Here is a 27899-nt window from a genome sequence, read left to right as displayed (position 1 = left end):
TGATCCTACAATCCTGGTCCCCATGACCCACTAAAGCATCTCCAGTGGGAATCCCAACAAGCTGGGGAAAATAAACAGCATCACTCAGAGAGAAGATGATATTTATTTTGAGACCAAAGTCAGAGAGCCAAGGACTAGAGGTGGGTTGTAGAGGCGGGGAAGTGGACCAGAGCAAGTCTTCCAGCTGAGAACAGGAGATGGAGAGGGAAAACAGCCCATCTGCTGGCTGGGCTGGCTCTCCAGGCTCTACTCTGCTCATGGGATGGGGGGAGGCACCCGGGGGCTGACTCAGGGCCAGTTGCAGCAGGAGCAGGAAGCGTCATAGATGAGGCCGGGTGGGCACTTCTGCTCAAACGTCTCCCCATTGGCACAGATGTAGAAGCTGGTTTTGTCATTAGGGTCGGGGTAGTGGCCGTCGGGTTTGCCGGCGCAGAAGCCTTCCCCAGGGCCCGGTGGACGTGCTGTGGGCCCCTGGGTGGGAGGTTGGGTGGGCTTCGGGGGCTCAGTGGGCACTTCCGGAGGTAGTGGAAGATCTGTGGGGAGAGTGTGTGAGTGAGTCCCGGGGATTGCAGGGATGCCTTGGTGCAGCGGGAATGGTTGGGACACTCTTGGTGGCCAGTGATGAGGCTATCTGCTCTGCATCATCTGGGGCAGCAGGGACCTGGGCTGTCTCCTCTGAGCTCGTTTATATGTCTTTCTCCTGATCCTCATCCCTTTTGTCCACAGCGGGGTCATTCGAGAAGTGGCCAAACAAATCCTTGTGAGCCTCAAGGTTGCCCAGAGGGACTTCATTGCCCCACCAGTCCAGAGAAGCAGCTTGGTAAAACCAACCCCGGCTGGGTCTTTCAGGATATCCAAACCCATGACAGACCTTCCCAAGGACTCTATGTGGAAAAGCTGCTTGGGGACAATAGGCATGATGCTCCCAGAATGTCTTGCCTGTTTCTGCTCCTTTTCCCCTGAGGGCCTCTCGGTCCTCCTTGCCCCCAGGGCTACCCCACAACCTCCGCCAGAGCACTCAGTTTTCATAATAATAATGATAATAATGGTATTTGTTAGACGCTTACTATGTGTCAAGCACTGAACTAAATGCTGGGGTAGATACAATGTAGCCACATGGGACTCACTGTCTAAGCAGGAGGGTGAACAAGTGTTAAAACCCCATTTTGCAGATGAGAGAACTGGGGCCCAGAGAAGTGACTTGCCCAAGGTCATACAGCAGATTAATAATAATCTGCAAAGCACTGTTCTATGGGCTGTGAAGGTTACAGGGTGATCAGGTTGTCCCGGGGGGACTCACAGTCTTAATCCCCATTTTACAGATGAGGTAACAGAGGCACAGAAAAGTTAAGCGACTTGCCCAAAGTCACACAGCTGACAGTTGGCGGAGCCAGAATTTGAACCTATGACCACTGACTCCAAAGCCTGGGCTCTTTTCCACTGAGCCACGCTGCTTCTCTGTGGCAGAATCATAATTGGAACCCAGGTTCTCTGAGTCCCGGGTCTGTGCTCTTTCCACTAGGCTACACTACTTCTTGAGGCTCCACCAGCTGGTGATGGTGCTCTGCTCTGCACATAGTAAGTGCTCAATAAATACGATTGAATGAATGAATGATGGGAGGGTTTGGCTCATTGCTTCCCATTTGGTGGATTGGTGGTCCCCTCTGACCCACTGTGCCTGGAGAAACTGTCCAGTGGCATTGCCTTTGTTGGACCCCCACCCCGGGGGTAGCCACTCTGCCAGTCTGAAGGGGCGAGGACTTAACTGCGATTGTAGGAGTCTGTGCCACCACCCCGTGGTCCTGAATGGAGTTGGGAATGGACAACATTCCCCAGTGGGGGCCTGGAGAGGGGACAGGGATCTTCCCTGGGCTGGCTAGATTCTGCCAGCCATCCTTGGGCCCTTATTTACCCAGTTCCTTCCTCAGTGTCCGGATGAGTGGGTATTTGCCCTGGTTGCAGAAGGAGCCCACGAAGTCATCCAAGTCAAGGGCCCACACCATGGCACCCCCCAGGCCCATCTGCTTCAGGTACTGGACCTGGAAGAGGGAAAAGAGCAGGCTGAAACAGGGCCTCATCCACTCTGGTCCTCAGTTTCACCTTTGGGAGGGAGGGAGTGGGTCAGGCCAGCCAGCCTCCTGGGCTTCAGGGAGGAAAGGAAGTTGCTTGGAAGGCCTCTGCTCCCTGACAGATCCAGGCCCGAAACAGGAATCCAGACAACCAGGTCCAAGATCTGTTTCTACTCCTGAACCCTGTGGAGTTCCCCCGGGTAAGCTCCAGCCAAGTCCCTAGGTTCCCTAACAGCCGTTCCCGAGTAGACTTCCTCCCAAGCTCTGATCCCCAGGAAGAGCCAGAAACAAATGGCCAGGAGCAGAAGTAAAGCCCACCCTCCCGTCCGCTCCACTATCACCCGTACAGCGGGTCTCCGTGCGCTCACCTTGGTTGTGAAACTCTCGATGTTGTCAAAGCCCACCCACTGGTTGTTCAGGACCGCGTAAGGAACCTTCTGGTCCTCAATCATTTGGATGGTGGCTCCTTTCCAGGTGCAGACCTGAAAGAGCAGAGCCGAGACTGTGGCAGTGCAGTTCTGACAACTTGACACCTGTCCACATGTTTTGTTTTGTTGTCTGTCTCCGCTTCTAGACTGTGAGTCCGTTGTTGGGTAGGGACCGTCTCTATTATGTTCCAACTTGTACTTCCCAAGTGCTTAGTCCAGTGTTCTGCACACAGTAAGTGCTCAATAAATACAATTGAATGAATGAATGCAGCCACCCCTGCCTTCTGAGGCCAGGGGAATCGTGGGGAGCGCTCACTTCTCCGCTGAAAAGCCAGCATACCCCTCATCAGCTACCCAGGAGCCAAGACAGGCTCGGTTAAGGTAAGCCTCACCCATCTGGCCCAGGTTAAGACCACCGCCCCCAGGAAGCCTTCCCAGATTGTCCCCCACCCAGCCATCCTCACTCCAAGCACCGCCCCCCACCGCCCCCCACCACCCCGAGCTCTTGTGCAGCTCTTGTGTGGATATTTTCTGATACTGGCCCTGTTTCTCTGTGTCTAGCCTGCCTTGCCCACCCCCATTAGGCTGTGAGCTAGTACAGGGTTGGTGATGATTCCTTTCTCTAGCGCACACACACACACACACACACACACACACACACACACACACACACACACAAACACATATATGTATATGTATAGATATCCCACTGCCCCCGTCAGCAGTACACAGATCTGTCTGCCCTGGGCACTGGTGGCTGATAGACTGTTGCTGTGCCCTGGAGAGTCTGGGGCAGATTCAGGGCTGATATGCGACCTCAGTCTACTCCAGGTGGAGTCAGCCCATGAACCCCAGGCTACCTGGCAGGCAAATCCATCCCCTGGGAGGGCGGGACAGGGCTGCAAGTGTCAGTCATTCTCGCTTGAAGCAGCCCTCAGCAGCACCGGGGCCCCAGGGTCGCAGGAGGTGACTTGTCAGTCCTTGGGCTGAACCCCGAGCCACTTCCTTCCCATCTTACCTCATAGTAGCTCAGCATGCCACCCTCTCTCGTGTAGGTGCCAGGAGTCCCACCCCCAGAGATTGGGGCACCCACGCCCGTGTTGGAGGACGAGAGTGTGAAGCTGCGGCCGTAGGTGGGCATACCCATGATCAGCTTGCTAGCTGGAGTTCCCTTCTCGAGCCAGTACCTCACTGCAAAATCCTGCGGGAAAGACAGGGCAGAGGTCAGGGGGCAGGGAGGGCCATCTAAGCCCTTCGGGGTGGTTGGGCAGGAGGCCCCAGTGAGATGGCAAGGAAGCCGACTTCTAATTTCTGACCAACCACTGACATCCTGGGTGGATCGGAATGGGCTACGTAACCTCTCTGGGTCTCTGTTACTCCAACTGTAAAAGGGGGGCCCTCATCCCACTTTTCTTTATTCCCCCCAATTTAGGGGAGTTGCTTGAGAATTTCCAAGACCCACTTCTTTCCACACCCACCTCCCTTTCTGCCTCAGCCCCGTTCCCTTGTTATCTGGGTAGGCGGACCAGTGCTCCCCCACGTACAACATTGAGTTCGGCAGCGAATCCAGTCTCCTCCTTCCTCTTGTACAGGGGGCTGTTGTGGCCGGTTACACTATCCCAGGTGCCGTGGAAGTCATAGGACATGAGACTGACAAAATCCAGGTACCTGTGGGAGATGGATGAGGGAGAGTGGATTCAGAGGGAGGAATCAAACAGTAGTATTCATTTAGTTCTTACTGGGTGCAGACATTGTACTAAGCCTGCAGTACAATAGAGTTGGTGGACATGATCCCTGCCTTCAAGGAGTTTGCAGTCAAAGAAGGGGGAGGAGGAAGGGAAGAGTGGGAGAGAGAAGAGGATGATAAAGGGATGATCAAAGGGGTTGTGGAACCTTGTTGTGGAGAATCTCTCCAAATCTCATATGTCAGCCTGGGAGAAGTCCAGTCATTCACGGAGGTGGAGAGGTGGATGGAATATCCTCTGGGAGATAGGATGTGTGGAATATTCCTTCCCCCACTCCTCTGACCCAACCCCAGCCAGGGCTAATAGGATACCCTGCCACACTGTCCCCCACACCCTTACAACTACCCACCCTTCCCTGCCAAAGACTCACTTGGAGATTTTATCAATTTCATAGCCACCGTCGATGTTGCTTTTTCCTGCAGCCACTGCAGCACTCAGAAGCAGCCTCTCTCTCCCGGTCGACTTCCCTTCTTGCTCAAAGGCACTGAGCAGTTCCTGGAGGAAGCAATCCCCAGACCGACCGCAGACATTATGGGGTGAGCACAACCCCAGGGTATGGCTTGTAATTTCTAATCCAGTACCTCTTGGGCCCATTCTCTCCCTCCCCAAAGGGAAGCTCAGGTCTGAATGCTCCACTGGAAATTAGTGTGGAGCCAAAGAGACAATGGCCTTTATATGAATTATTATGGTCACAAGGAGGCAGTTCGCTCAGGAGGCCGGGCCATGTTGAAGCCCAGTTTCTGCTTCTCTCTGAAGCTGCTAAATCCAGTTAGTCCCTGTGGGTTGGTTCCTGGAATAGGCTGAGCTAGGGGGCCGGACTGGGCACTGTGTGTGTCAGGGAGGGCTGTGGCCACCCAACTGTACCTGCACCAGGGTGGTGAAGCGGGCTTTGTCTTCAGGAGGGCTGCCCCGGTTCCCTGGGTACTCCCAATCCAGGTCCAGACCGTCGAAACCATGTTGACGCAGAAAAGAGATGGATGACTGGATGAAGGTCTGGCGGTTGGTGGCGGTGGACACCATGGTGGTAAACCTGAGGGGATAGAGGACAGTTGCAGGGGGCAACAACTGCCCTGACCTCTCTCCTATCCTGCCCAGGGGCTTTGGGAATCCCCCGTGGGCAGATGAGGGTGCCCCTGTTTCCATTAGCTTCACCATTCTCCACCTCTGGAGCAAGGACCACAGATGGCTATCTGACTCTCGACTTGGGAAGGCCAAAGAGAGGCAGGGGACTCAGGATGAGAAGATGAAGAATGAACCTGCTTGTGCCAGCATGAGAACGAAAGGTGGAAACCGAGGTTCTCAGAGGAGCCTTGTAGGCGAAAGCAGTTGGATGAGTCTGTCATGTTCCTTTGACCTAAATATCACACTTATGTTTCTCTCTGCTACCTAGCTTATACATCCCAGAGCACTTTCAGATGGGACTGAATCTCAAAGAAGAGGGGCTGATCCCAAGTCAGGAGGCAAGCACAGCCCAGGTCACAGCCCCCACCCCCCGACTCCATGCTTCAGTCACTAGCCAGTGACTAGACAGCTCGGACAGTCTTCTCTCCTCTTCTTCTCCACTCCACATCCCCAACCATGGCCCAGCCCCGGCCCCAGGCCCGGCCTTACTTCTGAGTTCCAAAGTTCCATCCTCCAATGGCCAGAAGGGTCTTCAATTCAGGATTCCTAGGAAAGTCAAGAGGAAGGTCAGGTGGGGCTGGGTTAATGGATGTGTCCCCAACTCAGACCCCCCAAATGTGACCCTCCCAATGTTCCTCCTGTGGGGGCAGAGGGTTAACTAGCACAATCATGAGTCAGATGAGCTTTTTATGCTGGGGACCTGGAGAAATGAAAGCAACGGTAGGGAAGGAGTAGAGTCTGTTTCTCTGACTGTGCCGTGTCCCGAATGCAGGCTGAAATCCCAGCTTCAGGCCAGGCACCATGGGGATGGCAGAGAAATGAGAAGACTAGGGCCTCACCCTCAATTTTCCTCTGGCACCTTGCTCTCTAGATCTCAAAACTCTTTATAGAACCTCCCGCCCCCCAACATTGACCTGGGGAAAGATACTAAAGTAAGACATGTCATAGGCTTGTAGGCACCTAGACAATAATTGGGAAGGTAGAAAAAGAGTTATTAGCATCAAGGTGGAAATGAGAGCCATTTGGGGAAGTCGGGGAAAGATTCCTGGAAGAGGGGGGAGGTTTGGGGAGAGAAAGAGAAAAAGAGGGAAAAATAGAGAGAAAAGGAGAAAAGAATTCCAAGTGAGGCGCACGACAGAGGTGATGGTTCAGAGGCCATTAATTGCTCTTGTGACACTTTACCTGCAAAGCTCATTGTCCTAGGACATCTCCTATGCTCAGTTAAATGCAAATTTCTGCCCAAATCCCATACCTAATGCACATGTTTGCAATTTACTGAACCCGATCAGGGATCATTAGCAAGGAATGGCTGCCACTGCCTCTTCCCCTTCCCATTCTGAAGCTGAGAAACAGCACTGCTTAGTGGTAAGAATACAGACCTGAGTTCTAATCCTGATACTGCCACTTACTGGCTGTGTGACCAGGGGCAAGTCATACAACTTCTCCTGGCCTCAGTTTCTTCATCTATAAAATAGCAACTTAATACCTGTTCTCCCTCTCCTCTAGACTGAGCCCCATGTGGGACAGGGACTACATCTCATCTGTCCTGTTTATACCCCACTGTTCAGCACAATACTTGGCACATAGCATGCACTTAAATGCCCTAATCATTATTTTATTTCCTGCTGGTTCATTTGCTCCTAGTTTCAAGGAGAATCCTGGCTTTAGGCTTCACCAAATCTAATGGTTTTCCTTCCTTTCTATAAGCAACTTTCCATATCTTTCCCCCAGGATATCTGACTCTGCTCCAGAAAGATGCCCCTGACATTCCCCTTTTCCTCTGCTGATCCTTGTTCCCTACTAGGGAAACCCTCTTTGCTCAACCTGACCAGTTTTGAGAGCTGAGCATTTTTGTCTGCCTCATCTGCCTTGTTGAGGGCAGAATCAAAATCAGCCAATCCATCAGTAGATGGTATTTACTGAGCCCACCCTGTGGACAGAGCACTGTATTAAGTGCTTGGGAGGCTACTGTAGAGTTGGTAGAGTTGTCTTCTCTTGCCTCTGTAACCCTCCATAATGTATTAACTTTGGGGATGGGCAGAGTGGGATGGGGATCCAGATATGCTGATGAGTCAATAGACACTGTTCACCAGCTTCAGAATGGGAAGGGGCAGGGGCAGCCATTCCTTGCTAATGATCCCTAATTGGGTTCAGTGAATTGCAAACAGGTGCATTTGGTATGGGATTTGGGCAGAAATTTGCATTTAACTGAGCATAGGAGATGTCCCAGGACAATGCGCTTTAGAGGTAAAGTGTCACAAGAGCAATTAATTGCCTCTGAACGTCACCTCTGTCGTGCACCTCACTTGGAATTCTCTTTTCTCCTCTGTCTGGTGGCCATGGAGCTTTCCCAGCTATGGTACCCGTGCCGCCTGTGCCCTCAGGGTGATGACCATCCTCGGGGTTCCCTGTGGTTGGCCACTCACCGGCTTTTCAGCCCGTTGAAGGACTTGTAGAGCACGTCATCGTTCCATTCGTAGGTGGTCAGCTGGTTGTTGTTCATGTTGGCGAAGGCGTAGATGAGGTGGGTGCACAGACCTGGGTCGACATTCTCTGGGAGGTAGCGCCCCGCGTCTGGACGGTACTGAGACCAATTGGTGAAGTAGCAAACCAGCTTGGCAGCAGCACCTGGATTAGCAGGGAAATGGGGGATCGCGGAAGGAAGTCATGGGGGAGGACACTGAGCCATGTCCACCCTGCATTTCCTGCAGCAGTCAGTGGCCTCAGTGGGAGAGGGCATACAGAGAAGATGGCAGGAGAAGGAAGCAGAGCATCAGGGAGGAGACTTTTATCTGAGCGTTGAATGACGCTGGGGATCAAAGTTTCATTCATTCTTTCAATTATATTTATTGAGCGCTTACTGTGTGCAGAGCACTGTATTAAGTACTTGGGAAGTACAAGTCGGCAACATATAGAGACGGTCCCTACCCAACAACGGGCTCACAGTCTAGAAGGGGGAGGTTGTGACCCTTAGGGGAGACTGGTGTTTACAAAAACTCTTAAAATAGGCTAATGCATATTAATTGCTTTGAAAGGTAACAAACATGAGTGTTGATTGTTATTATTTAATGGTGTCTATCAAATCCCCTTCCTTCTGGTCCTCCCAGTTACCCTAATACAGAAGCTGGTAGTCTAGCGGAAGGACACCAAGCCTGGGAATTGGGAAACCTGGTTTCTAACCCCAGTTGGGCTGCTTGAGTGCTGCGAAACCTTGGGCAGTCACTTAACGTCTCTGAACTTCAGTTTCTTCATCTGTTAAATTGAGATTCAGTCCCTGTTCTCCCTTCTCCTTAGATTGTGAGCCCAATTAGGGGCAGTAGAAGTGACAGTATTCATTCATTCAATCATATTTGAGTGCTTACTGTGTGCAGAGCACTGTACTAAGCACTTGGGAAGTACAAGTTGGCAACATATAGGGACGGTCTCTACCCAACAACGGGAATATTTATTAGCGCTTACTGTGTGCAGATGAGCCCAGGAGTCAAAGGACTCAGAGGACTAGGATTCAAATCCAGACTCTGCCACTTCCCTGCTGTGTGACCTTGGGTAGTTACTTAACTTTTCTGTGCCTCAGTTTCCTCATCTGTCAAATGGAGATTCAATACTATGACTGTGAGCCCCATGTGGAACAGGGACTGTGTCTGACCTGATTAACTTGTAATACCCCAGTTCTTAGACGGGTGCTTGAAACATAGTAAGCTCTTAACAAATACCACTTTTTTTAAGAGAAAGAGTGCTAGACTAAGCACTGGCCAGAAAACCCAGGTAGGAATTATTCATTCATTCACTAATTTGACCATATTTATTGAGCACTTACTGTGTGCAAAGCACTGTACTAAGCACTTGGGAGAGTGCAATACAACAATAAACAGACACATTCCCTACTCATACTGAGCTTACGATTTAGCGGGCGAGGCAGACATTAATTAAATAAATAAATTACAGATATGTATGTAAATTCTGTGGGACTGGGAGAGGGGATGAACAAAGGTGGCAAGACAGGATAATGCAGAAGGGAGTGGGAGAAGAGATAAGGAAGGCTTAGTCAGGAAAGGCCTCTTGGAGGAGATGTGCCTTCAAAAAGACTTTGAAGCAGGGTAGAGTAATTGTCTGTCGGACTTGAGGAGGGAGGGCATTCCAGGCCTGAGGAAGGATGTGGGAAAGGGGTCAACAGCGAGATAGATGAGAAGGTTAACATTGGAGGAGTGAAGTGTGCAGGCTGTGTTGTAATAGGAGAGTAGTGAGGTGAGGTAATAATAATAATGATGATGGCATTTATTAAGTGCTTACTTTGTACAGATCACTTTTCTAAAGCTGAGGAGGTTACAAGGTGATCAGTTTGTCCCATGGGGGCTCACAGTCTTGATCCCCATTTTACAGATGAGGGAACTGAGGCGCGGAGAAGTGAAGTGACTTGCCCAAAGTCACACAGCTGACAATTGGCAGAGCCAGGATTTGAACCCACGACCTCTGACTCCAAAGCCTGTGCTTTTCCACTGAGCCACGTTGCTTCTCACAAGCAGGTAGGAGGGGGCAAGTTGATTGAATGCCTTAAAGCCAATGGTGAGGAGTTTTTATATGAAGTAGAGGTGGATGGGCAACCACTGAAGTTTTCTGAGGAGTGGGGAAATATGTCCTGAACTTTTCTGTAGAAAAATGATCCCGGCAGCAGAATGGAGTATGGACTGGAGTGGGAGGAGACAGAAGGCTGGGAGGTCAGCAAGGAGGCTGATGTAGTATTCCAGGTGGGATAGGGTGAGTGATTGAATTAACGTGGTACCAGTTGGGATGGAGAGGAAAGGACAGATTTTAGTGATGTTGTGAAGGTGGAACTGAAAGGATTTAGTTATGGATTGACTATATGGGCTGAATGAGAGACAGGAGTCAAGAATAACATCAAGGTTATGGGCTTGCGAGACAGGAAGGATGACGGTGCCACCTACAGTGATGGGAAAGTTGGGGGAGGACAGGGTTTGGGTGGGAAGATAAGGAGTTCTGTTTTGGACATGTTAAACTTGAGGTGATGGGCAGACATCCAAATAGAGATGTCTTGAAGGAAGGAGGAAATGCAAGACTGCAGAGAGGGAGAGAGATCAGGACTGGTGGTATAGATTTGGATATCATGATGTAGATTTGGATATCATCTGCATAGAGGTGATAGTTGAAGCCATAGGAGTGAATGAGTTCTCCACGGGAGTGGGTGTAGATGGAGAATAGAAGGGGACCCAGAACTGAACCTTGAGGGACCACCACAGTTGGGGGGGTGGGAGGCAGAGGGGGAGTCCACAAAAGAGACTGAGAATGAGCAGCCTGAGAGATGAGGAAAATCAGGAGGGGACAGTGACAGTGAAGTGGAGGTTGGGTAATGTGTCCAGAAGGGGGTGGTTGACAGTGTCGAAGGCAGCTCGGGGAGGATTAGGATGAAGTAAAGGCCACTGGATTTGGCAAGAAGGAGATCACTGGTGACCTTTGTGAGGGCGATTTCTGGGGAGTGAAGGGGACAGAAGCCAGATTGGAGGGGGTCAGGGAGAGAATTGGAGGAGAGGAATGATAATAGTAATGATAGTAAAGATAATAATGATAATAATAAATAACAACAATCGTGGTATTAAAAAGCACTAACCATGTGCCAAGTACAATACTGAGTGCTGGGATAGAAACAAGAAAATCACGTCCCAGAAGGCTCTCACAGTTTAAGGAGCGGAGAGAAGTATTGAGCTCCCATTTTGCAGATGAGGGAACTGAGGCAGAGAAATTAAGTGATTTACCCTAGGTCACAAAACAAGTAGTGGAGTCAGGATTAGAATCCAGGTCTTTTTACTCCCAAGACCATTCTCTTTCCACTAGTCATGCTGTTTCCCATTTAATTCCCTAGGTTCCATTTGTCCTTCACTCCTACCTGACTCTCCTTCTTTCTGAGAGGTGTCCAATTAATTCATTCAATCATATTTATTGAGTGCTTACTGTGTGCAGAGCACTGTACTAAGCGCTTGGGAAGTTTAACTAGCAACATACAGAGACGGTCCCTATGCAACAACGGGCTCACAGTTTAGAAGGAGGAGACAGACAACAAAACCTGTAGACAGGTGTCAAGTCATCACAATAAATAGAAATAAAGCTAGGTGCACATCATTAACAACATGAATAGAATAGTAAATATATGAAGGAGATAAGAAAGCACATTAGAAGAAAAGACCCAACATCCTGTTGCTATTTACATTTATAAATTATAAAGTGCTTGGAGATCTTTCACAGAGGAAGACTATGGGTCAGCTGAAAGCGGTAGGGGAGGGAAACATGTACTTACTGCACTGAACCAGCAGCAGGAAGGCCACACCTAAGAGAGTGGGGAGGGGCATGTGTTAGGATGATAATAATAATAATAATAATAATAATAATAATAATAATAATAATAATACGCAGTCAGTTGATCATGACTCGCCCTACCCAGGGGGTCTCCAGGAAAGGATAAGGTGCTGGGACCAGGGGTGGAGTTGGGGTGAAAGGAGCAGCTATGGAAGGTGATCTCATGGGAACTCCCATTCCGACTTATTAGGGCTGAACCTGACATGTGGGGTCTTTTGGGGAAACCCGCCGAACTCCATGCACCCCATCGCTTGTTCTCGAAATCCAACTGCTTCCTGGAAATTTAACCCCAAAGTGTACAGCCCCAGCAGCTGAACTTGTATTCTCTCTCCCGTGCCCAACAAAGCTGGGACCAGAGCCTGGGGAGCACTGAGTGTCAACCTCCCTGAGCAGGAATGCCTTGGGATTGTCCCAGGGTCGAAAGTGACCTATAGGTCTGCCTTTGTGCCCTCCTGCAATCCACCTGCCAGAGGCCTCCAACATTCTCAATCAATCAATCAATTGTATTTATTGAGCGCTTACTGTGTGCAGAGCACTGTACTAAGCGCTTGGGAAGTACAAGTTGGGAACACATAGAGATGCTCCCTACCCAACAGTGGGCTCACAGTCTAGAAGGGGGAGACAGAGAACAAAACCAAACATATTAACAAAATGAAATAAATAGAATAGATATGTACAAGTAAAATAAATAAATATTCTCCACCTCTCTCCACCCCTATGCTCCCAGTTGACTCCCACCCCTATTTCTGCCATTTCCCTTGCAACCAACTCACCTGCCCAAAGCCCCGCAGACCTCATGTTGGTCTTGAGTCTCTGAATCCTCCTGGCAAAGACTGCCCATCCAACCTCTCCTGCCTCTTTTATATCCGTGCCTGTGCCACCCCCCCGCCCTTCAGGTGTGTTGAAATCCCATGCCAGTGGCCAGGGATTGGAGGGGCCAGGGAGGTTTGAATGGGAACAATTGTGCAAAGCTTGACACAATGAGTGAGGCTTTGGCAATCCCTGTGTCTCAGAAAGGATCACAAGATGCGAGCCGTCCGCAGCCTGGGCGCACGCCAACTGTGGCTGGCATTTCCAAATGCAGAACTGCCAAATTTGCAGCCTTGTTGGGTGATTCTGATTTTATTCTTTTGTAAAGTGGAGCACTTGTAAGTTCATGGTCCATGAAGAAATGGTGACTTGCACTGGATCTGGGATGGAGGCCGGAGGCGTTGACATGTTAGGAGGAGAAAGTGTTTTTCTTGACAAAAATGATGCCTTGAGTCCTCTGTGATCAACAAGACACCCATTCTGGGAGGGTGGTGAAGTGGAAACTGTGAAGGGTCTGGACGGACTGAGGTTTTGATAGTCACAGGACCGGTTTCCTCAAAGCCCACCCACACTAACCCCTCAAGGGACTCCTTCACATGCCTGTGTCCTTCTTGACAGCAACCAATCAATGGTATTTACTGAACATTTAGTTCATTCATTCATTCATTCAATCATATTTATTGAGCGCTTACTGTGTGCAGAACACTGTACTAAGCACTTGGGAAGTCCAAGTTGGCAACATGTAGAGATGGTCCCTACCCAACGATGGACTCACAGTCTAGAAGGGGGAGACAGACAACAAAACAAAACATGTGGACAGGTGTCAAGTCATCAAAATACTGCATTAAGTGCTTGGGAGAGTACAATATTAATAATGATGGTATTTGTTAAGCACTTACTATGTGCCAAACACTGTTCTAAGTGCTGGGAGAGATAAAAGGTTATCAGGTTGTCCCATGTGGGGCTCACAGTCTTAATCCCCATTTTACAGATGAGGTAACTGAGGCACAGAGAAGTTGTGACTTGCCCAAGGTCACATAGCTGACAAGTGGCAGAGCTGGGATTAGAACCCACATCCTCTGACTTCCAAGACCACGCTCTTTCCACTAAGCCAGACTCGTTCATTCATTCATTCATTCAATCATATTTACTGAGCACTTACTGTGTGCAGGGCACTGTACTAAGCACTTGGAAAGTACAATTCAGCAACGTAGAGACAATCCGTGCCCACAACAGGCTCACAGTCTAGAAGGGGGGAGACAGGCATCAAAACAAGTAAACAGGCATCAACAGCATCAATATATATTAATAGAATTATAGATATATACACATCGCTAATATGAACAAATAGAATTTTAAGTATGTACATATATACACAAGAGCTGTGGGGCGGGGAGGAGAGTAGAGCAAAGGGAGCAAGTCAGAGCAATGGGTAGGGGAGGGGGAGCTGAGGAAAAGGGAGGCTTAGTCTGGGAAGGCCTCCTGGAGGAGGTGAGCTTTCAGTAATAATAATAATAACAATAATAATAATGGCATTTATTAAGTGCTTACTATGTACAAAGCACTGTTCTAAGCACTGGGGAGTTTACAAGGTGATCAGGTTGTCCCACGTGGGGCTCACAGTCTTAATCCCCCTTTTACAGATGAGGGAACTGAGGCCCAGAGAAGTGAAGTGACTTGCCCAAAGTCACACAGCTGACAAGTAGGGCTTTGAAGGGGGGGAAGTGTGATTATTTGGCGGATTTGAGGAGGGAGGGCATTCCAAGCTAGAGATAGGATGTGGGCCGGGGGTTGATGTGAGAACGGAGGCACAGTGAGAAGGTTAGCACCAGACTCGTTAAACATGTTCCTTGCCCACAAGGCTCTCACAGTCTACAGGAGGCAGGGGTCATTCATTCATTCAATCGTATTTATTGAGCGCTTACTGTGTGCAGAGCACTGTACTAAGTGCTTGGGAAGTACAGGTTGGCAACATATAGAGACGGTCCCTACCCAACAGTGGGCTCATAGTCAAGAAGGATCATGACTTCTCGCTATGGGACTCTCCCAGGAGCTCAGTTCAGCGGGCTCACAATAAATCAGGAGCTTGCCATGTTGTGATTCTGTAACCCATGATGCCCTCTGGGCAAAGTTGTGTGGATCATCACTTTCCATAAAGTTGCATTGGCTTTGGAACCTCACAGTGCTCAAGGAGGACTTTTGATTGACTGGCTGATTGATAGCTTGATAGAGCACAGGCCTGGAAATCAGCAGGGCCTGGGTTCTAATCCCGGCTCTGCCACTTAATAATAATAATAATGATGGCATTTATTAAGCGCTTACTATGTGCAAAGCACTGTTCTAAGCACTTGTCTGCTGTGTGACTTTGGGTAAGTCACTTCATTTCTCTGAGTCTGTTACCTCATCTGGAAAATGGGGATTAAGACAGTGAGCCCCATGTAGGACAGGGACTGTGTCCAACCTTGTTAGCTTATTTCTACCTCAGCACTTAGTACAGTGCCTGTTACAAAGTAAATGCTTAACCAATACCACAATTATTATTATTGTCATTATTATTATTATGTTGTCAGTCATTTGAGGAAAGGTAGCCCCTGCCATCTATCCCCACCGCCCTCTCTGCCCTGCGGTATTTGGGGGGTGGTGGGGGGAAATGCTGAGTTGGGAAGGTCTTACTTCACATTCTCCTTCTATCGGCTGGGGCTCGGCCTGCAGGAGGGGGAAAGCTGGAACACAATCCCCATCTTAAGGGGGTGTGAAGAGGGGCTGTTGGGTTGGCAACATAATATTTGAAAAGAAAGGTCACTTCCCTATTCCTTTCCCTTCACAAGTTAGGCTGGGTTCTCAGCAGGAGTTTTGAGTACAATCATTCAGCCTCTTCAAAGCTTCTGCAGGTGGGCATGGAGACTCAACTTTAGATTAAAATAGTGCGAGGCAAGCCCAAAAAGGAAACCTCTTAAGAGTTATGTAAACCTTCTTGCCCTGTTTCCATTCTTCCCAGATTTACCTCACATTATTCCAAGAGATCACTTGGAAGGGATCTAGCACACTTCCCCCCCCCAACTTCAAAGCCCTACTGAAAGCTCACCTCCTCCAAGAGGCCTTCCCAGATGGAGTCCCCCTTTTCCTCTGCTCCTCCTCCCCTCCCCATCTCCCCTATTCCTCCCTCTGTTCTACCCCCGGCTCCACAGCACTTGTGCATATATGTACATATTTATGATTCTAATTAATGATGTGTATATATCTATAATTCTATTTATATTGATGCTATTGATGCCTGTCCACTTGTTTTGTTTCGTTGTCTGTCTCCCGCCTTCTAGACTGTGAGCCCGTTGGGTAGGGATTGTCTCTGTTGCTGAATTGTACTTTCCAAGCACTTGGTACAGTGCTCTCCACACTGTAAGCACTCAATAAATACGATTGAATGAATGAATGAATGAATGAATGAATGAATGAATGAATGAATGAATGAATGAATGAAGAGATCCAGTGTTTCCAGGCTGGAGGAGAATGGAGGGGATCCCACCCTAGTCTTTCCTGGAAAGAGTTTACTCAGGAGTTCAAAGCCCTTCTTTCATGATTAATCAATCAATCCATCAGTGTTTTATTTTGTTCCCACTATGGGCCATTTCATAAGCACTAACACATAAAAGTATTTACCCATTCTTCCACTTTTCCTTCCTCCTCCACCTGTGCTTTACTTTGTCTGACTCCCTGCTAGTCTGAAATATCCTTGAAGATTATATCTGGTAATTCTTTTGTACTCTAATCCCATCTTGGCCACTTGTCTGCTGTGTGACCTTGGGCAAATCACTTCACTTCTCTGGATTTCAGTTACTTCATCTGTAAAGTGGGGATTGAGACTGTGAGCCCCACATGGGACAGGGATTGTGTCCAACTCGATTTGCCTGTATCCACCCCAGTGCTTAGTACAGTGCCTGCCACATAGTAAGTTCTTAATAAATGCCATCATTACCAGAGAAACAGCGTGGCTTAGAGGAAAGCGCACGGGCTTGAGAGTCAGAGGTCGTGGGTTTTAATCCCTGCTCCGCCATGTCAGCTGCTTGATTTTGGGCAAACTTGTCTGCTGTGCAGAGCACTGAGCCTGCTCACTGCTCCCTGGGCCATGAGAAGCAGGTGGCTCAGTGGAAAGAGCACGGGCCTTGGAGTCAGAAGGTCATGGGTTCAAATCCCAGCTCCGCCACTTGTCAGCTATGTGACTTTGGGGAAGTCTCTTCATTTCTCTGGGCTTCAGTTACCTCATCTGTAAAATGGGGATTAAGATTGTGAGCCCCACATGGGACAACCTGATCACCTTGTATCCTCCCCAGTGCTTAGAACAGTGCTTTGCACATAGTAAGCCCTTAACAAACACCAAAATTATTAGAGAAGCAGCGTGGCTCAGTGGAAAGAGCATGGGCTTTGGAGTCAGAGGTCATGGGTTCAAATCCCACTCTGCCACATGTCTGCTGTGTGACCTTGGGCAAGTCACTTAACTTCTCTGAGCCTCAGTTCCCTCATCTGTAAAATGAGGATGAAGACTGTGAGCCCCACGTGGGACAACCTGATCACCTTGTATCCCCCCTTCAGCGCTTAGAACAGTGCTCTGCACATAGTAAGTGCTTAACAAATGCTGTCATCATTATTATTAAGTCACTTATCTTCTAGGTGCCTCAGTTACCTCATCTGTAAAATGGAGATCACAACTGTGAGCCCCAAGTGGGACAACCTAATAAGCTTATAGTTATCCCAGGGCTTAGAACAGTGCTTGGCACATAGTAAGCACTTAAATACCATAATTATTATTATTATAATATGCATGACAATGGGAAAGGATTTGAGTAATGAAGCTCCTCCATTTCCACCCCATGAAACCCATGTGGGATAACCTGATAATCTTGTATCTTCCCCAGTGCTAAGAATAGTGCTTGGCACATAGTAAGTGTTTAATAAATATCATTATTATTATTATTACTCACCCAAGCACCACAGTGCTCTGCAAATGGTAAGTGCTCAATATATACCATTAATTGTGGTATTTGTTAGGCACTTTACTTTGTGCCAAGCACTGTGGTAGATAAAAGATCATTAGGACCCACATGGAGTTTGCAGTCTAAATAGGAGGGAGAACAAGCATTGAATACCCATTTTGCAGATGAGGGAACTGAGGCACAGGGAAGCCAAGTCACTTGCCCAAGGTCATACAGCAGGTAAATGGCAGGGCCAGGATTAGAACTGGTCCCCTTCCTCTCAGATCCATGCTTTTCCATTAAGCCATACTATTTCTCTTGATACAAAATGCTCGGGGGAGTACAAGACACAAGACACATATTCCCTGCTGTGAGGGAACTGGAATTTAATGGGGGAGACCGACAGCAAAAATGAATTGAAAATAATGAGAGCAGGAGGAAGGACAGACAATCAATCAATCAATCAGTGGCATTTATTGAGTGCTTACTTTGTGCAGAGCACTGTACTAAGCACTTTGGGGAGTGCAACTCAGAGTCAATAGTCAGGTTAATAATAATAATAATAATGGATTTTTTTAAGTACAATGTGCCAAGCACTTTTCTAAGCTCAATGGATAGATACAAGTTGATCAGGTTGGACATAATCCCTGTCCTACATGGTGTTCACACTCTTAATCCCCATTTTACAGATGAGGTAAACTGAGTCCCAGAGAAGTTAAGTAACTTGCCCAGGGTCACACAGTAGGCATGTTGCGGAGCTGGGATTAGGACCTTCTGACTCCCAGGGTCGTGCTCTACCCACCAAGCCATGCTGCTTCTCAGGTTCTCTGCCTACAATGAGCTTACAGTTTAGAGGGGGAGACAGACATTAAAATAAACAAATAAATTAATAATTTGTAATACATAATTTAAAGATATGAGTTGGAGTATAGCAGAAAGGGTAGCTGTGCCAGAGGCAGCCTGCTTGTAGAGATCTGGGGTCAGCATCTGTTGTTGGAGGGGCCTGGTGGGGGGTTTTGAGGAGGGAAGAGGTGTCCTCCTATTGGTGTTTTGGGATTGTGTCTCACACAGTGATTCGTAAAATAGACTAGAGTAGACGGTCAGTTCCTTGAGGGCAGGGATCATGTCTACCAACTCTGTTGTATTGTACTTTCCCAAGTGCTTAGTGTTGTGGAGGTAAGAAATGAAATGGACACCCCGGAAGAGTGAGGGTGAAAAGAACACTGTGGCTCAATATTGCTAAAACTGCTAAGCGCTTCCATTATCCCAGTATCAGGGAGCAACATTCCGGCCATAATAGGATCTCAGGCTGAAAACCATTTCTCCTGAACCAGCTGAAATTATCCCCCACCTGACCCTAATGACCCCCAAATTTCCCACCTGTCTGCCAAAGCCTGAGCACAAAAACCACCACGGAGACTGTTTATAAGTTTCAAGCATGAGTTCCTCAGCACGATCTTTCATCACTGCCAAATTTGAGCTATCGTGGGTCTTCCCAATCCTCCCGGCAGTACCACAGATGCAAGTGTCACTCAAGGCCCCGAGATCCACCAGCATCAAGTGTTTGAGATTGGAGATGCACCACGGCCTAACTGGAGACTTGAGAAGACTGTCTCTGTCTTCGCCTTGGGCCTGCTCTGTATTTCTAGCATCTGTAGCCTTTGTAATCCTTGCAGAAGCAGCATGGCATAGTGGCTAGAGCACAGGCTTGGGACTCAGAAGGTCATGGGTTCTAATCCCGGCTCCGCCACTTGTCTTCTGAGTGACCAGTTCAATTCTCTAGGCCTCAGTTCCCTCATCTGTAAAATGGGGACAAAGACTGCAAGCCCTTTGTGGGACAGGGATTGTGTCCTATCCGATTATCTTGTATGTACCTCAGAGCTTAAAACACTGACTGGCACATAGTAAGCTCTTAACAAATACCATAATTATTAGGTTGTCAGGGTTGGCTCCTTGGTGCATGCATGCAGTTGCTGTTTGCACTTCTGCAGGTTGTATCCTTTGTGCTAAGCGCAGCTGCTCTCTTGCACAGAAGTAAAGAACTGGTTCTCAGCTTGAAACCCAGAGTTTGTCTCCTGGTCCTGTGGGCGCTCAATGGTAAGTTGCACCTGAGACCCACTTAGGTGCCTTCGGGGAAAACCAACTCATGGTTCGACCAAGAGGCGAAGTGCCGGTCTGATGGAGAGCGCCCATGCCTGGAGACCTCTCTGTGCCTGAAAACATTTAGTACAATGCTCTGCACAAAGTAAGTACTCATTAAATATCACTGATTTATTGTCAGCTCTTTGTGTTCAGGGAACATGTCACTTTGTTACTCTGGCCCTCCCAGACACATAGTGCAATGCACCGTATCAAGTGGTTACTCAATATATACTAATATTTCTACAACTACTACTACTACTAATAATAATAATAATGGCATTTATTAAGCACTTACTATGTGCAAAGCACTGTTCTAAGCACTGGGGAAGTTACAAGGTGATCAGGTGGTCCCATGTGGGGCTCACAGTCTTAATCCCCATTTTACAGATGAGGGAACTGGGGCACAGAGAAGTTAAATGACTTGCCCAAAGCCACACAGCTGACAAGTGGTGGAGCCGGGGTTTGAACCCATGACCTCTGACTCTAAAGCCCGGGCTCTTTCCACTGAGCCATGCTGCTACTACTAATTCTGCTGCTACTACTACTACCACTAAGAGGAAGAGGGGAGAAACTAGAGATAGGAAAATAAATAAAGAAGCTGTTTCAGCCAGGAGGTAACTAAGGTGTTGGTGATAGAGGAGCACATTAATAATAATAATAATGATGATAATGATAATGCTATTTGTTAAATGCTTGTTTCTTCTCTTATGCCGTTGAGTCATTTCCGACCCATAGCAAAGCCATGGACACATCTCTCCCAGATTGCCTCACCTCCACCTGCAATTGTTCTGGTAGTGGATCCATAGAGTTTTCTTGGTGAAAGTACGGAAGTGGTTTACAGTTTACCGTTGCGCAGTAAACTTTAGTCTCCACCCTCGACTCTCTCCCATGCTGCTGCTGCCCTGCACAGGTGAGTTTTGACTTGTAGCAGATCTCCTTCCACTTGCTAGCCACTGCCCAAGGTAGGAATGGCATGGATATGACTCTTCTTCACTCTCCCTCCTTTTGTCAAAACTGGTAGATTACGGAAACTCTCCAGGGGCAACCCTGAGAGGGAGTGAACTGCTCACTATGGACCAAATATTTTTTTTAATGGTATTTGTTAAGCCCTTACTATATGCCAGGCACTGTTCTAAGTACTGGGGTAGATACAAGCTAATCGGGTTTGGGACAATTTCTGTCCCATGAGGTAGGTGAGTCATAGAAAAGTTAAGTGACTTGCTCAAGGACACAGCAGTAAATCAAGTACTATGAACTGAAGTGGATGCAATACAATCAGACACAGTCTCTGCCCCACATGCGGTTCACAGCCTAAGGGGAAGAGAGAACAAGCATTCAATCCCATTTGGTATCTGGGGAAACTGAGGCACAGTGAAGTGAAGTGATTTGCCCAAGATCACACAGCAGACAAGTACTCAGGTCTCCTGACCGCCAGCCCCGTGGTGTTTCCACCAGGTCATGCTGCTTCTCATGAAATATTCCAAAAAGACACACTGGCAGAACTTGGAAACAGATGGAATGTGGGACGTAAATGACAGAAAGGGAGAGAGACCTCAAAGACGAGGCCAAGACTGCAAATTTATGGAATAGGAAAATAGATGGTGTTGCCGGGAGTGATGGGAAAGCTAGAGAGAAGAGCTTGTTTAGGCAGGAAGATCATTTTTGGTGATGTCAAGTTTAATTGTGTCTGACCTAAATTGTATCTACCCCAGTGCTTAGAACAGTGCTGGAGATATAATAAGCACTTAACAAATGCCATAAAAAAAAGAAAAATGCTGGTGGATCACCCGGGGGGGGAGAGGTCTGATGGCAGGAAGGCAGGTGAGACCAGAAAATGGATAAGGGGCTTGGGCTAGGGCAGCAGACTTGGTTGTCATCTGCAAAAGAGTGGAAGCTGGGAAACTGGGGTGTTTTCCAGGGAATGAATGTAGCCTGAAAAGTGTAAAGAGCCTAGAGCTGAGCCTTGCAGGGCCCCTGCAGATAGAGGGGGAGTGGGAATCTGGTTGCAACGTGGGAAAGGAGAGGGTCTCAAGCCTCCCTGTTGATTAGGCTTACGACTTGGGCAGTTCTTGTTCTGGGGCAGCCTGTGTTTTGCAGGCTCAAGGTTGTCTGTGGAGGGTACGTTTCCTGCCTAAGGACTCCTGAGAGATGTGGTACGGTCTGTGGAGCCCTTGGCAGGAGATACTTCAGAGCATCACGTTTGGGGGCATAGGAATCACCCTCCAGTCCTGAAACCAGTGGATGCCCAGAAAGGTATATTTCTAGTGAGTCCTAGGGTCAGGCGGCCCACCGGGCTTATGTTAGCTGCTAATGCAAACCAGTCGAGGCCTTCCCCGTAGGGCTGGTGGCATTTCCGTCCTGGCACGGGTTTGGGTCCTGTGGCTTGAGGAAAAAAAGCAGGGAGGCAGGGCAGAACAGGTCCGGAGGTTGTCACACTGCAGATGGAGCGAGGGGTCAACCTAGAACCTTAATGACCTCTTTGTCCTGGGATTTCTAGAAAGGAAAGATCTCGGGAGGTGGGCTGGGATTGGAGTGTGGGGTGTTCCTTCAGCTGGGGCCAGGCTTTCAACATCACTGGAGCACACCCTTCCCTGGGGGAGAAAGAGCCAAGGTACACAAACATCCATTGCCATCTGATAACCCTCAGTGATTTCAGACCTCACATCAAACCTTGTTTCCGTTCCTGGAACCAGAGGGACAAGCACACCGGATAGGCCCCGCCTCATGTGAGCCCATTGTTGGGTAGGGACCATCTCTATATGTTGCCAACTTGCACTTCCCAAGCACTTAGTACAGTGCTCTGCTCAAAGTAAGCGCTCAATAAATACGATTGAGTGAATAGAACTGAGCTAGGTAAGGCTAAGCCTCAGCCATAAAGAAATGACACTTAAAAGTCCATAATTCCAATCCTCACTCTGGTCACCCTCTTGAACTCTGTCCCTGCAGCTGAAAGATCAGTGTACACAAATCCTGTCCCACATGGGGCTCACAATCTCAATCCCCATTTTACAGATGAGGTAACTGAGGCCTAGAGAAGTTAAGTGAAGTTTAAATTAAGTGACCAAAACGTGCTTACAGTCTGGAAGGGGAGAAGCATCCTGTGGCCAACCCTGAAGACAAAATACTGGGCTGGATGGACTATTGGTTTGAACCAGCCAGTAATGGCATACTCTCTGAAGGCAGAGATGAAGTACTCTACTTCTTACATAAGTTCCTTGTGAAGATTGTTCTGATGCAGGGCCGGGCAGCTGGAAGCAATTGAAGTAAGCCTTTTTTTTTTTTGTCTTTGACCTCCAAACCCCCTCCTCTGGCTTAGCCCTTTTCTCTTTGCATGTGCTCAGCTGATGGCAGGACAGACCTTTCCCGTCTTAACCGATGTTCAGACACAGAATACAAGGATGAACAAGTATCAGTAGTTCTCTCAAAGACACCCAAACCCTAAAGGCCAGCAGAGCCATCTTTGAAACTAAGGACACTTTTACCGTTACAGAATGGGTTCAATCAATGAATCAGTTCTGTTTATTGAACACTCACGGTGTACAAGGTATTGTACTAAGTGCTTGGGAGAGCCCAATACAATAGAATGAAGCAATGTGGCTTAGCAGCTAGACTGTGAGCCCACTGTTGGGTAGGGACCGTCTCTATATGTTCCCAACTTGTACTTCCCAAGCGCTTAGTACAGTGCTCTGCATGCAGTAAGCACTCAATAAATACAATTGATTGATTAGTGAGAAGCAGCATGGCTTAGTGGGAAGAGCACGGGTCTGGGAGCCGGAGGACATGGGTTCTAATCCCCGCTCTGCCACTTGTCTGCTGTGTGACCTTGGGCAAGCCACTTAACTTCTCTGGGCCTCAGTTCCCACATCTGTAAAATGGGGATTAGGATGGTGAGCCCCACGTGGGACAACCTGATTACTTTGTATCTACCACAGTGCTTAGAATAGTGCTTGGCACATAGTAAGTGCTTTAACAAGTACCATAGTCATTATTATTATAATTATTATAGACACCATCCCTGCACTCAAGGAGCTTACAATCTAGTGGGAAATACAGACATTAAGCCAAATATTTTATAAAAAAAAATTCAGTCCATGTCTCCCGACTCCTCAAAAACCTTCAATGGTTGTCCATCCACCTCCACATCAAACTGGAACTCCTTCCTATGCTCTTTATAACCCTGTCAGCTTGTCCCATACTACCTCGTCCCATCCCACCTCACCTCACTGATAATAATAAGAAGAATAATGATGGCATTTATTAAGCGCTTCCTATGTGCAAAGCACTGTTCTAAGTGCTGGTCTCTGGCACACTTCACTCCTCTAGCATCAGTTTACTCAATGTGTCCAGATCTCATCTCTCTCACCACTGACCCCTTTCCCACATTCTCTCCCAGCTTCTCTGTTTCTCCATATACGCCAGATCCCTGTCTTCCCCCTTCCAGCCGAAACCCCATAGCACTTATGTACATATCTTTGAATTATATATTATAAATTCCTTATTTATATTATTGTCTGTCTCCCATTCTAGACTGTGAGCTCGTTGTGGCCAGGGAACGTGCCTGCTAACTCTGTTATATTGTACTCTCTCAAGTGTTTAGTCGAGTGCTCTGCATGTAGTAAGTGCTCAATTAATAATGACTGTGGTATTTATTAAGCACTTACTATGTGTCAGGCACTGTTCTAAGCACGGGGGTACATACAAGCTAATCAGATTCAACACATTTCCTGCCCACATGGAGCCCACAGTCTTAATCCTCATCTTACAACTGAGGCAACTGAAGCACAGAGAAGTGAAGTGTCTTGCCAAAGGTCACCCAACAGACAAGTGGCAGAGCAGAGATTAGAACCCATGACCTCCTGGCTCTTAGACCTGTCTCTATCCACTATGCCATACTGCTTCTTGCCATTGATTGATTGATTAATAAATAACAGATAGGTAAACTTGGTATTAGAGGAGTAGGTAGGCTCTCAATGAATACTGTTGCTAATTATTATTTCTCTGTCCACCAATTTTCTATTTCATTCATCCATTCATTCAATAATATATACCAAGCCTCTACCGGATGCAAAGTTCTGTACTAGGACCTGGGAAAAAAATACACAGATGAGGATTAGACATGACCCTCTGTCCTCCCACCAAATAACTCACGAGCTAAGAATAACGTTGAGTCAGACTTCAGTAGACTACCCTGGAAAATCAAACAATTGTATTAAGTGTCTTTTGGATGCAGAGCACTGTAAAAAGAAATCACTTAGACGACTACAGCAGAACCAATAGATCAGGACCCTGCCCGTAAGGAACTACACAGTTCCGATTGAATTATACCTACCCCAGTACTTAGTACATTATTTGGCATATAGTAAAGCTCTTAACAAATCCCACATCACAGCCTCTCATCTCATTCCATTAGCTGGCTGCTCCTTCAGATCCTTCACCTCAAATTCTAGACTGTGAGCCCGTTGTTGGGTAGGGATTTTCTCTATCTGTTGCCTAATTGTACTTTCCAAGTGCTTAGTACAGTGCTCTGTACACAATAAGTGCTCAATAAATACACCTGAATGAATGAATGAATGAATTCTCAGGGCCTGAAATGACATTTGCCTGGCAGGCCTATATCTGCTGTTTTCTATAACCCATCAATCAGTGGTATTTATTGAGCACTTACTGTGTGTAGAGCACTGTACTAAGCTCTTGGGAGAGTACAATACAACAGAGTTGGCAGACATGTTCCTTTCCCCCAAGCAGTTTACAGTTTAGAGAGTGAGATAGACATTAGTGTGGCTCAGTGAATAGACCATGGACATCAGACTCTCTAGACTGTGAGCCCGTTGTTGGGTAGGGACCATCTCTATATGTTGCCAACTTGTACTTCCCAAGCACTTAGTACAGTGCCCTGCACACAGTAAGAGCTCAATAAATATGAATGAATGAATGAATGAATCAGAAGGACCTGGGTCCTAATCCCGGCTCTGCCACATGCCTGCTGTGTGACCTTGGGCAAGTTACTGAACTTCTCTGGGCCTCAGTTACCTCCTCTGTAAAATGGGGATTAAGAGCATGAGCCCAGTGAGGGCCTGGGTCTGTGTCCAACCTGATTAACTTGCTTCTACCCCAGTGTTTGGCTCATAGTAAGCATTTAACAAATACAAAAATAATAATAATATAAAATGAATTACTAATATGTAGCACTGAGGGTCAGAGGGTGGGGTGAATACCAAATTATTAAAAGGTACAGACTCAAGTACTAGGGTGATGCAGAAGGGAGAGGGAGGAGGGAGAAAGAGAAGGGAAAACAACCTGAAACCTCATGTTCTCCAGGAAGCCTTCCTAAACACAAGGGTAGGTTACAAACTACTCTGAGGCACAGTGACCTTCAAGAGCCTAAACTGGACCAACCTTGTTCTGACAGCTCATTTTTTGAAAATCAAATCTACCCTTGCAAACATTTTTATATTTGCCTCTTCGTCAGAGTGCGCAGGGAATGCATAGCTTGCTCATTTTGTTATTTCTCAAGCTGTCAGTACAGTGCACTGCACCCAGTTGGTGCTCAATAAACACAATTACTGCTCCTTGTCCTATGACTAGTGATGTTTTTCATTTTTGGTTTTTAAAGAATGTTTTGGCCCAGGATCAGCTGCTGCCTCCGGGGTCAAGGACTCAGGATTCAGCTGCATGCATGGTTGCTGATCCTTGGGGCCGAGAGAAGGCTTCACACCCAGGAAAGACCTTGCATTATTAATCTCCTGAGCCCTGCCCAGGGCGACAGTGATGACTGCATCAACCAGGGGATTAAGAACCAGGAAGCTGGTTTCCAGTTTCCACAGTTTCTTTGTGCAAGCAAAGTCAGGCTTGGACTACTCTCCTTCTGGTCTGATAATAATAATAATAACGATAGCATTTATTAAGTGCTTACTATGTGCAAAGCACTGTTCTAAGTGCTGGGGAGGTTACAAATGATCAGGTTGTCCCAAGGGGGGCTCACAGTCTTAATGCTCATTTTACAGATGAGGTCACTGAGGCACAGAGAAGTTAAGTGACTTGCCCAAAGTCACACAGCTGAGCAGGGATTTGAACCCAAGAACTCTGACTCCAAAGCCCGTGCTCTTTCCACTGAACCATGCTGCGTCTGATGTCTCCTATATTCCCAGTTTTGTTTTGTGGAACTCCACTCACTTGCTGTGTGACTTCAGGAAAACCACTTCCCCTCTCTGATCTTCCTTAGGCACCTCATTTGGCATATATCAAGAGTTTCCAGTCATTTAATTAATCAGTTGTTTTTATTGGGTATCTATTGTGTGTGGACACTAAACTAAGTGCTTAGGAGGGTGCAGTAGAATTAGTAGACATGATCCTTTCCCTCAAGGAGATTACAGAAGGTCATCCCTACTCCGCCACTTGTCTGCTATGTGACCTTGGGCGAGTCACTTCATTTCTCTGGACCTCAGTTACCTCATCTATAAAATGGGAATTGAGTCTGTGAGCCCCATGTGGGACAGGGACTGCGCCCAAACTAATTGAGAAGCAGTGTGGCTTAGTGGAAAGAGCACGGGCTTGGAAGTCAGAGGTCGTGGGTTCTTATCTCGGCTCCACCACTTGTCAGCTGTGTGGCTTTGGGCAAGTCACTTCACTTCTCTGTGCCTCAGTTCCCTCATCTGTAAAATGGGGATTAAAACTGTGATCCCCATGTGGGACAACCTGATTACCTTGTATCTACCCCAGTGCTTAGAACAGTGCTTGGCACATAGTAAACACTTACCAAATACCATCACTTATTATTCTTTGCTTGTATTCATCCCAGCACTTAGTACAGTGCCTGGTACTTATTAAGTGCTTAACAAATACCATTATTATTACTACCATTATTATTACAGTCTGGGGGGACAGTGATGGCCGCTTCAGATCCAGGATTAAGAACAGGAAGCTAATTTCTAGTTTCCACAGAGTTTTATTGTGCAAGCAAAATCAGTCTTCCAGTCTCCTTCTGACCTGATTTCTCCCATGTTCCCTGTTTTATTTTGGGGGCTCCACCCACTTGCTGTGTGATTTCAAAAAAGCCACTTCCCCTCCCTGGTCTTCCTTAAGCATGTCATTTGTCATTTATCAAAAGATTGCAGTCAATCAATCAGTAGTATTTATTGAGGATCTATTGTATGTGGACTCTAAACTAAAAGAAGTGCCTGGGAAAGTGCTGAAGGATTAGAAGACTTGCTTCAGAGAAGCAGCATGGCTCAGTGGATAGAGCACGGGCTT

General features: G+C 47.6%; 1 protein-coding gene across 1 annotated transcript; it reads right to left on the bottom strand.

The window, feature by feature from the left end:
* Nucleotides 1–84: 84 nt before the first annotated feature.
* CHIT1 (chitinase 1) lies at nt 85–12624 on the bottom strand. The gene is made up of 11 exons (XM_038748982.1): nt 12504–12624; nt 11672–11701; nt 7791–7992; nt 5854–5910; nt 5107–5272; nt 4613–4737; nt 4042–4165; nt 3516–3698; nt 2438–2551; nt 1913–2039; nt 85–533 (listed from the first exon to the last, which is right to left on the bottom strand). The coding sequence occupies exons 1-11, from the start codon at nt 12526–12528 to the stop codon at nt 289–291; spliced, it is 1398 nt and encodes a 465-aa protein (XP_038604910.1). The 5' UTR covers nt 12529–12624; the 3' UTR covers nt 85–288.
* Between the last annotated feature and the right edge of the window lie 15275 nt (nt 12625–27899).

The sequence above is a fragment of the Tachyglossus aculeatus genome, chromosome 7 (assembly GCF_015852505.1).
Source record: "Tachyglossus aculeatus isolate mTacAcu1 chromosome 7, mTacAcu1.pri, whole genome shotgun sequence".
In the NCBI taxonomy this organism is placed as follows: Eukaryota; Metazoa; Chordata; class Mammalia; order Monotremata; family Tachyglossidae; genus Tachyglossus; species Tachyglossus aculeatus.
The sequence above is the reverse complement of the archived record's forward strand: the minus strand, read 5'-3'. Positions and strand labels throughout refer to the sequence as shown.